General features: G+C 37.5%; 1 protein-coding gene and 1 long non-coding RNA gene across 2 annotated transcripts in view; one reads left to right on the top strand and one right to left on the bottom strand.

Annotated features, from left to right (window-relative positions):
- Positions 1-9,785, bottom strand: part of mbtps1 (membrane-bound transcription factor peptidase, site 1) — a 22,635-nt gene continuing 12,850 nt past the window's right edge. The window contains exons 6-23 of the mRNA XM_016545238.1: positions 9,365-9,474; positions 8,358-8,474; positions 8,096-8,163; positions 7,901-8,003; positions 6,962-7,113; positions 5,810-5,971; positions 5,400-5,544; positions 5,091-5,279; positions 4,674-4,846; positions 4,164-4,279; positions 3,889-4,045; positions 3,072-3,196; positions 2,258-2,335; positions 1,995-2,135; positions 1,720-1,851; positions 1,074-1,200; positions 809-939; positions 1-691 (exon numbers count right to left, since the gene is read on the bottom strand). Coding sequence (XP_016400724.1) covers positions 480-691; positions 809-939; positions 1,074-1,200; positions 1,720-1,851; positions 1,995-2,135; positions 2,258-2,335; positions 3,072-3,196; positions 3,889-4,045; positions 4,164-4,279; positions 4,674-4,846; positions 5,091-5,279; positions 5,400-5,544; positions 5,810-5,971; positions 6,962-7,113; positions 7,901-8,003; positions 8,096-8,163; positions 8,358-8,474; positions 9,365-9,474 — 2,438 coding nt within the window. The 3' untranslated portion in view covers positions 1-479. The remainder of the gene's footprint in view (positions 692-808; positions 940-1,073; positions 1,201-1,719; positions 1,852-1,994; positions 2,136-2,257; positions 2,336-3,071; positions 3,197-3,888; positions 4,046-4,163; positions 4,280-4,673; positions 4,847-5,090; positions 5,280-5,399; positions 5,545-5,809; positions 5,972-6,961; positions 7,114-7,900; positions 8,004-8,095; positions 8,164-8,357; positions 8,475-9,364; positions 9,475-9,785) is intronic.
- Positions 969-7,010, top strand: LOC107733570 (uncharacterized). Its single transcript, XR_001639002.1, has 3 exons — positions 969-982; positions 2,747-2,749; positions 6,937-7,010. It is a non-coding gene; the product is annotated as an uncharacterized LOC107733570 (long non-coding RNA).

The raw sequence follows: 9,785 nt of genomic DNA, 5'->3' as shown, positions 1-9,785 counted from the left end.
TTATATCGGATAAGATATATTTAAAACATTGATAATTCCACACCAACAACAGTGAAATCATGATGGCTATTTACAAAGGATGTAAGCACACAACCGTTATATAAAAACACAGTCTGACTGAATACAAAAATGAGGACATGTGGAAACAAGTCCAATATGTTGATCAAGGAAACTGACTGGCTGGTTTCTATTGTCCAATTTGACATACAAAGCAAGGGTCAATAGTCAATTTTTCATCAATAAATTAAAAAAGGAAACATTTCTCCATTTGGTCACAAAATTGAAAGGCAAATATTGAATAAAGACAAGATAGGGAACACTGATGTCCAAACAATGTCCTCATCTGGGCGCAGAAGGCTAGTTCATCTCAAGAATGTACAGACACAGCCCTTTAAATCTCATTACCAAGGGGTTACGGCATCACATACACCGCAGGGAAGACTGTTCCGTTACTTTGTCCAGACGTGGTATGTGGCTGATCATACGGTGGGGTTTTTGCCTGAGTGAGGGGTTTGTTGTTGCTGTTGTTGAAGGTAAAGTGGTCGTTTCACTCTGGGTTTCCTGCGCTTGGGCTTGCTCTTGGCCTTGGTCAATTGCACCACAAAGAAGGAAAGAACAACCATGGCACCAAGAAAGGCAAACATTGGGATGGTTTGGCCCACCTCTTGATTATAGCGGCCGGGCATTATTCCTGAGGAAAAACATAAACATGAATTACTGTGATCCGTTAGCTGAAATCTAAAAGGCAATTTGTGGGTGACAACTGGTTGATTACTTCCTAAACACACAGCAAAAGTTCCTTCCTCACCTCCAGGGATGTCCCAGGCTCCACTTTCTCCAGGAGACAGGGGTCGAACCTGAGGCCGATATAGCCTCACATTAGGCAAAACAACCTTGTCCATGTCCACTGACAGCAGCTTCTGGTGCTTCCACAGATTGCTGAGAAGAAATAAATGTAAAAAAAAAAAAAAACTTGTCAGATGTCGATATTAAAAGACAATGCATCCAATTTTAGATTTGTTTCCACTGACAGTGCAGTAGTTGAGAATGGCAGCAGTCTCATGTGTACTGACCTAGGAGCGGTCTCATTAAGCGGCTGGGGTTTAGCCCAAGACAGATGAGGACATGCAGGTAGAGGACGAGGCTTAGGGTCACCCAGATGAGCCTCCAGCACTTTGGAGTAACGGTAGAGGTGATTACCTACAAAAATAATAATAATCATCATCATAATAATAATTCATTACATTTATATAGCGCTTTTCTAGGCAATAATAATAATAATAAATCGAATTCATAAAAATGAACTAAATTCATTAAATAAAAATGAATTCATTAAATGAAATTAAAAATAATGAATTAAATTAAAAATAAATTACTTAAAAACAAATGACTTCAAATAATGATTTAAAGATAATGAATAAATAAGATAAAAATGCAATAATAAATAAAAAGAATGAATTAAATGTCAATGAATTAAAATTAAAAACAAATGAATTAAAAATAAAAAATATAAATTAATAATGATAATTTTGAAAAAAAAATGAATAAATGAACTGAAAATAATGCATTAAAAATATAAATAAAATGACTAAATTAATAAAAAAAAAATACATTAAAAACTAATGAATTAGTTTGATAAAATTATTAATCAAAATGAACTGAAAATGCATTAAAATGAATTAAGAATAAATACAGTACTGAAAATGTATTAAATATTACCTTCCAATCTCTGTGGTAATGGCCTGTCTGTGCCTGTAGGGGGCACCACTCTGTTTTTAGAGTGGGTCAGGCTGGGTGGAGTCATGCTATAGGAAGTGTACTGTAGCAGAGCATCCAGAAGCCAAAAACAGTCTAAAATGGAGAAAAGAGAATCCAAACACATTGAATTAAATTAACACGGTCAAAAAATGTATATTTAGTGGTGCTATTTTTGAACTCTCTCTCTCAGACTTGTTTGCTCAAATTGTGAGCTTGTATACACAAATGTCCATTACCTTTCTGCCTATGACTGTCATCAATGCAGTTGGAGTCTCCGTAGAGTGCTATACGGCCTCCCCCCTCAGAGGGTGTTTGGTACAGTCCAAGCACAGGCACATTTTCCACCACTGCGGTCTCTTGTTTCAAGACCTCCAGACCTAGAAATTTGAGGATGTCAGATAACAATAAAAAGAGAATTAAGAAAACGAGGGAGCTTTTAGCTAGTCTCCATGGATAGAGCAGTGATGAGAGGTGTACAATCACAGCAGCTGCCATGTACCTTGATCCTTTAAGGTCTGAGCGATGACAATCCCATCCTCAGGAAAACGAGCGATGCTGCACCCCGAGGCATAATACACTACAAGCATAAAGACATGGTATATTATTATAAATCTTTTCTCAATAATATTTTAGGCAAACTTGTCTCTTGTCTACTCAATATTGTATTTAACAGGAAGCCATGTTTCCATCCATTTTTATGCGTATTTTGGAATATTGCATAAAAAAAAAAAAACACGCACAAGATGCGCATTAATTCTAAAAATGAGCATTAAAAAAAAATTTGAGTAGGATAAACTTTTTATCCGATAAGAAAAAATATGCACAAACTACATTTACCTAATAAATTCCACCATGAGCATCAAAAAAAAGTCATGTGACTTTGCACGATGGGCCAGGATAACTTGACTAACCAGCAGACCGATCTCGATGCACAGCATCTGAAAGGTTTTTTGATCGTTCTAAAATGCCTGAGCAAAGTCTGTCAAAGTCAGTCTGTATAATTGTCTTGCACCACTGCAATTCCCAAACAGCAGGCATCCACCTCCGAAAGCAATGACAGCATTTATTGCGTTTTGTTTATATCATATATGAAAGTTATTTTATTTAGTGGCTTCTCCTACTTTTCTTAGTGATATTTAGTGCCAATTTATCAGGAAGTGACTAATCGATTTTGTTCTCTTCGACTCGTTGGATGGAAACAGTGCTTTATTTGCAAATGTTTTATGCAATGTTCCAGTTTTGTGCATGAATTAAATTTGCATCTTTGGATGGAAACATAGCTATTGATATAGTGAGAAGTTATAGAGTCTTACTGTCATGATCTGCCATTGTGAAGTCTCCCTCATACAGACCGTCACTGAAGGCCATACCCCACACTGCAATCAGGTCATTCAAGGCTGGCACATTAGCGCCCCCTGTGTCCGGCATCCACCATTGCCTGCAAATGTGTAATGGACCTTTCAAAATTGGCCTTTTTTTGATAAACAAAGCATGTTTACCCTAAATTGGACACTTTACTAAGAGCCCCTTTTAAAAAGGTATTTGTCAGAGCCAATAATAGAACCCACACAATTTCAATCCCCCCAAAATGACATTTGCTTTGAATTAGGGCACTTAAATGCCCTAATGGGAAGCACACTTTAATTTAAATTAGGACAAAAATAATTAGACAAACATTACTGAAATAAAAATGTCAGGTAAAATCACAGTTAAAAGTAATTAGCGAGGCAGTCTAGACACAAATTATTGTCTATTGAAACTTTCTAGCTAACTTTCTGTACAAATGTTTTGTTTTTTTTGCCTTATACTGTAGTGTCCAAACAGTCTGAGAACAACTGAAATATGAGATTTATCTAAACCTAAAGAATTTGTAAAAGGTTTCATGTTTAAGGTAATAAGAGAGTAAAATTATTAAAGAAACATTTCCTATGACCTAGAAATGCATAACTATTATTAATATTATAAATGTAATACGGTTTTATAACATTTTTTCTTTAAACGTACAAAAGAAAAAGCATTTTTATTAGTGGACCCCACTGAACATTTACCAAGAGATAGATGCAGTACAGTCTTATTTTAAAGGTAGAGACAGTGACAAAAGATTACGGTGCGCCTTAATGTTCTCAGTACCTGGTGTTCTCATCATAGAACTTCACTTTTCTCATGACTGATGTGTTGTACCAGTCACTAAAGACGATAAGAGACAGGCCGTTATCTATGTCTCTCCTCAACTTGGTGATTTCCTCTGGAAAATACTCTTCCTCACTGTCCACCATCAGCAAGGTCCCTATAAACACGCAGAAACAGATGACAGTTGATTTCCATCACGGCTTATACCACAAAACTAATTCATCTTCAAGACAGAATCCTTTATACAGAAAACACTCCACTAGATGAACGCCTACCATACTGACTGGCATCAAAGCATGTGATTGGTGCACCCAAGACTTCGACAAAGTAGCCCATGCTGCGAAGGTGCTGATACATGTCTCTAAAGTTTGTGTGAATATGATCACCATTCCTTCAAAACAAGAGAAAAACAATGTCATATACACACTTATAAGAGAAAAATTGCAGTAGCCCCTCACTGCAGAACACAAGATCCAGGGGGCATGGTTGGATCCACATCTAGGGGGTGGAGATGGGTAGGTTTAGGGGTGGAGATGGGTGGGTTTAGGGATCAGGGGGTGGAGACGGGTAGGTTTAGGTATATGTAAGTTGGGAGGAGTTGGATCTGGATCCAACCACGCCCCCTGGATCTTGTGTTCTGCAGTGAGGACCATCTCAAAAATTGGGGCAAAAAGGTTTCTAGAAACAAACTATTAAATGCTGCCCTCTACAGATTCCTTTTCACGGTGCAATGTATTTTCTAACAACTGATTGAATGTGGATTATTTTGGGTGGTCGAGGCTCACCAGTCAAGCGGATCGTTCTTCATGCGCAGGTTGTCTCGAGGGAAGTAGCCAGGCGGGTAGCGTAGGTTGTGGTACTGATCCCACAGAATCCTCTTACTACGTGGAGGAGTGGGGACAATCTTTACCTTCACTGGTAACTTCACTGTAGAGGTCATCTCACCAGCTATTGCTGACTGGATACAAACACACGAAAAACAGGCCACAGCAGGTCATGATCTCAAATTACACTACAGTCAAAATGAAATCAGTTTAGAAATTTTCTAAGAAGTCTGAAAGCCTTCCAAGAAACTCTTAGAAGTATAATAAACCAGTAAAGAAGTGCGGTCATTAACCAATAAAATTAATTTATGACTTAAGCAGAGGAGCCCTTTCTATTATCACCTTACTGGAGATATCAGGGACAGTACTGTTACTCACATCATTCTCTGCTGGTGAGGCCACTGTAACCATGACATGACCCTGAGCGATGCCTTCCCACGATGCAGCTTTCTTGGCCACAGATACGGAAACAGCAAGGTATCCGGCCCAGGGCCAGAGTACAGGCGAGTAAGACACCGCCACGTCCACATAATCCCCATTCTGAGGAAGGTAGGGTTGCCAGATGGGCTGCGGGTTTAAAACATAACTGGGCTTCTTCAAATGGACCATGGATAGTTGAAAATACATTTTAATGTATAAAATAAGAGATTACACTGAATTGCAATGAGTCTATTTATTATTGCCTACCTTGTCCACAATCCTTCCAGTCACACCCATGCCATTAAGAATGGTCACGTTGACAATCGTCGGCATGCCACCGTAGTAAATAGGCTGAGAGCAGTAGGGCCACATGTAGGGGCACTCGGTCAGATCTATGTAGCTCGGACTCAGGCTAAAGAATAAAAAACACCATTAGAAATTCATTAGCAGACGATGGCCATCACTGAGAGCCAGTGCAAGATAATGAACCAGGCCAAATCTACTCTATAATCAGGCTGGGACATAATTAAATCTTAATGAGCGTGCAATAGAGATGCTGGCTACATTTTAAATGGACTGATTCAGCATACATGAATAAGATAATGCGAGCATGATACGTGAGCAGAATGCTAGTCAAAGAGCAGAACACTATATTTGTGTGTATGCAAGAGACATGCCTGGCTTGTGGCTTGTAGCTGTTAAGGATCTGGTAGGCTCTGAGTAAATCGAGTTTGCCATGGCCCTGCTCAAACATGTTGACGCCTGGCAGCCTGCGTGCTGAGGCGATCAGGGCCTGCTTCATACTGGCCGGGTTCACCAACTCTCTGTTCAACACAGTGCTGGAAAGACAAAAGACAATAAACATGGTTCAGTTAAATGGATGGGGGTTGATGGGATATCATTTCAGTGCAACCGCAGGTTGAGGACCAGAAAACAGACTTGAAAGAAACACTGGCACATGGTGACTCAGAGGCCATAAAGCAAAGAGGCAGACGGGGTCAAGTACCTATGAGAGACTAATACAAATGAGAGCAATATATATGAAAGAGATAGAAAGGAAGGGAACTGAAGGAGGTGAAATGAAAACCTTATAAAGTGGAAACACCGACAAATTAGGTTAGCCCATCACAGTCTGAGTACATCAAATATATAGCAAAAGCTAAGACAGTAAAAGAGAAACTATGCCATTCAATTCCCTGTGGAAAATAAGATTGATTCTGTCAATTCATTTGTTTCTTGTTTTTCTTTTCTTGCAGAATCAATCATTTATTTTTCTCTCATAAGGACAAAGGAAAAAAACAAGGCACCTATGCAGAAAACCATAGGTTTCGTGGGACCAATTTATTTAGTTCTACTACATATCAGTTGTGTGTGAGTGGTATGTTTATAACAATAAATGTATAAAGTACAGGTGTGCCCACTATCAATCACTATCAGCGCCCTGATAAAGCAGCAAACACGGACCTAATAATGAAACCCTGATCTGAATCACTGATCAAAGTGGATATAAAATGTCCACACCTGACATAATTAAAGTGCACTCTCTTTTATCTCTTTTATTAAGTATATAGGCCTGAAACCAGACGCGCCTAATTTAGGTGTTACACTGTTACAATTAGTTTTAGTTCTAATAAATGCTGCTCTTTTGGACTTATGAAACAGTTCTTTTTCCTATTATCTAATATTTTATTTTTAATATTAATATTTTTGTGAAAAGTGATAAATTGTTTTCATAAGCACTAAATTATAATGATTTCTGAAAGATCCTAAGAGTGGAGTAATGGCTGTGAATGTTTATGCAAAGCACTATTTTTGTTCATCTGTCTCACCTGGCCAGTAGTGTGACAGCCCCGGCCACTACAGGTGATGCAACACTGGTGCCAGAGAGAGAACGACAGCCCTCCTTCAATCCTGAGCCACGCACACCAGAGCCGTATGTCACAATGTCAGGCTTCACCCTGCCATAGCCACCTGGCAGCTCCTGATCCACAGATAGCACAGAAAGCAAAACAATGATTAAACTGAGCTGACAAGACAGACTGACAGATATTGTAATGAGTGGGAAAGAGAGCAACACGTTACATTCAATGCCTCAGAAGAGATGGAGTCAAAATTCAGCAGTCATACATGGCCAGCACTTCTTTATAATGGTTACTGGGATGTTGGTAAGTTTGATAATAAATTGATTCACAACTCAGATTCAAATATTTATTTGCATCATTGCCCAAAATGTTTTAAGGAATTCCAAAAACAATTTAATATATTTAGGTAAATATTGTTTTTGTTTTTTATTTCGGTGGCGTATCTAAATAAAAAGGGCAAGATATTCATTTTGTGTTAATTTAGTGAAAAACAGTATAAAAACATGCCTTGACTATTTTACCTAGAATTCAATTTCATTTTAATTCTATTTTTGCAAAATCGCCTATTTTTTAACTGGGGAATACATTTTTTTAATATCTTATATCTCAAGGACATTCATTTATATGCAACTTTATTGTAAATCTACAAGGCTGTAATTCTTTGAACCACTTCAAAGGTGCAATAGAGGGTTTTTACGGAGTCTTTTGAAGTGCATGTGCATATCTTCAATTTATTCTCCTTCCTAAAGCGGGGGAGTCCAGGAATCTCCAGATTTGTGTAGCAGGAGGTGTCTGTCTGCCCTTTTTAGGTCAGATCAAAATGCACAGACATGTTCTAACTGGCCTCTTTAGGCAGCTGCACAGGAAAAACGCAGTAATGTGATGTCACCAAAAGACAGAACGCACCCATGTTGTCATGCCTCGGGATGAGAATCTGGCAATGTTGTCCTCAAAATCAATCCCTCCAACACCAATAACATCCATCTGATCTGCTGGATTGTTCAGAGTTCTGGAAGACCAAAAAAAAATCTAGCAATATCAATAGATGTGTTGGGAATATTGGCCAAATCTAATAATTTGTCCTTAAACTACTTTTCTTACCCATAGAGTGGGCCATCATTGCCAATAGCAGATACCATAATCACCTTGTTGGCTGTGAGCTCCCAAACCTTGTTAAACAGAACAGTTAAGCTTTTATTAGAGCACTACATTTCAGAGAGCATAAACTTTGATGTACAGGCCAAAATACACAGCACCTTTATTAAAATTTGCTGGCTTGTTGCTTGAGAGGTTTCTCATTTGTAGCTTGCTTTGGACAATAGCACCTGCTGAATGAATAAATGTCAGTTTAATTTGTCCATACCTTATCAACAAATGGATGGTCCATAAAGTCTGGTCCCCCTATACTGAGATTTAAGACGTCTATCTTCTTCAGGATGGCATAGTTAAAGGCATCTAAGAACCAAGAGGTGTAGGACACCTAAGAAGAAACAAAAAAAGAAGAATAACAACAAATATGTGCGTATGTGGGGATGTGTAAAAATCACCCTGAATAAATTTGTAATAATATACAAAAAAAATGATAACTGAGGCCAGTAATAGACCTGGGCGATATATTTGAAAAAGTTTAAAGTTTTTGAAAGAAGTCTCTAATGCTCACCAAGGCTGCATTTATTTGCTCAAAAATACAGTAAACAACAGTAAATTGTGGAATACTATTACAAATGTAAAAACTTTACTATTTTAATGTTTTAAAATGTGATTGAAATGTATTCCTGCAGTGACAAAGCAGAATTTTCAGCAGCCATTAATCTAGTCTTAAAAGGACAGTTTACCCAAAAATGAAAATTGTCAATTTTTTTTCCTTTTGCTGAACAGGTAATGTAATTGATCAAACCTTTCCCGGTCCCCACTGACTTCCACAGTATGAACAAAATAGAAGTATACTATAGAAGTTGATGGGGACCAGAAACTTTTTTGCTTAGACGCATTCTTCAAAATATCTTTTGTGTTCAGCAAAAAAAAAAAGAAAAAAAAAGAAAATTCATACATGTAGGCTAAATGACCAATTTCATTTGGGTTAACTATCACTTCCTTAAGAAATCAATCTAATGTGCTGATTTGGTGTTCAAGAAACATTTCTTTATTATCAATGTCGCAAACAGTTGTGCTGCTTAATATTTTCTGAGGAAACTGAGAAACTTTTTTTTTTACACCTTTTTTAAATGAATAGAAAGTCCAAAAAAATGGCATTTATTTGAAAGAGAATGATTTTGTAATATTACAAATGTATTTACTGTCATTTTATTGTGTAAATGAATTTTTGAAAGGTAGTTGTACATGATCATGGATTTGAGTGTTGTGTGCTACCTGGTTATTAGTAAAAACCCTGAAGATATGAAGTTCAGAATCAGGAGCGAATCCCTGGCACTCTCTCATGCTGGCAATAACCCCAGCAACAAAGGTACCATGACCCAACCCTGAAGAAAGAATGTGAGACAGACAAAGATAAAAGAGTGATTAATGCTTGTAATCTGAACAATTCATCTGGGCTGATTAAGTCAACTTCACTCCGAGCGCAATAATGATTGATTAAATGTGTTTAACACATTTTTGTCTTGCCATATCATTTATTGTTCGCTACTGTGTTGCTATGCTAGTCTGGCCGTTTCCTGAAGAAGAAAATAATCCGATCTATGTGATGTAATGAATAAAACCATTTTTTTGATTACCCAAAGTTTAATGGTGTTGTTCTCTTATTCAAATTATAAATGATATAACTAAACAAATT

This window comes from Sinocyclocheilus rhinocerous, unplaced genomic scaffold (assembly GCF_001515625.1).
Source record: "Sinocyclocheilus rhinocerous isolate Xijiao unplaced genomic scaffold, SAMN03320098_v1.1 scaffold3477, whole genome shotgun sequence".
NCBI lineage: Eukaryota > Metazoa > Chordata > Actinopteri > Cypriniformes > Cyprinidae > Sinocyclocheilus > Sinocyclocheilus rhinocerous.
This window is presented reverse-complemented; position numbering and strand designations above follow the sequence as displayed.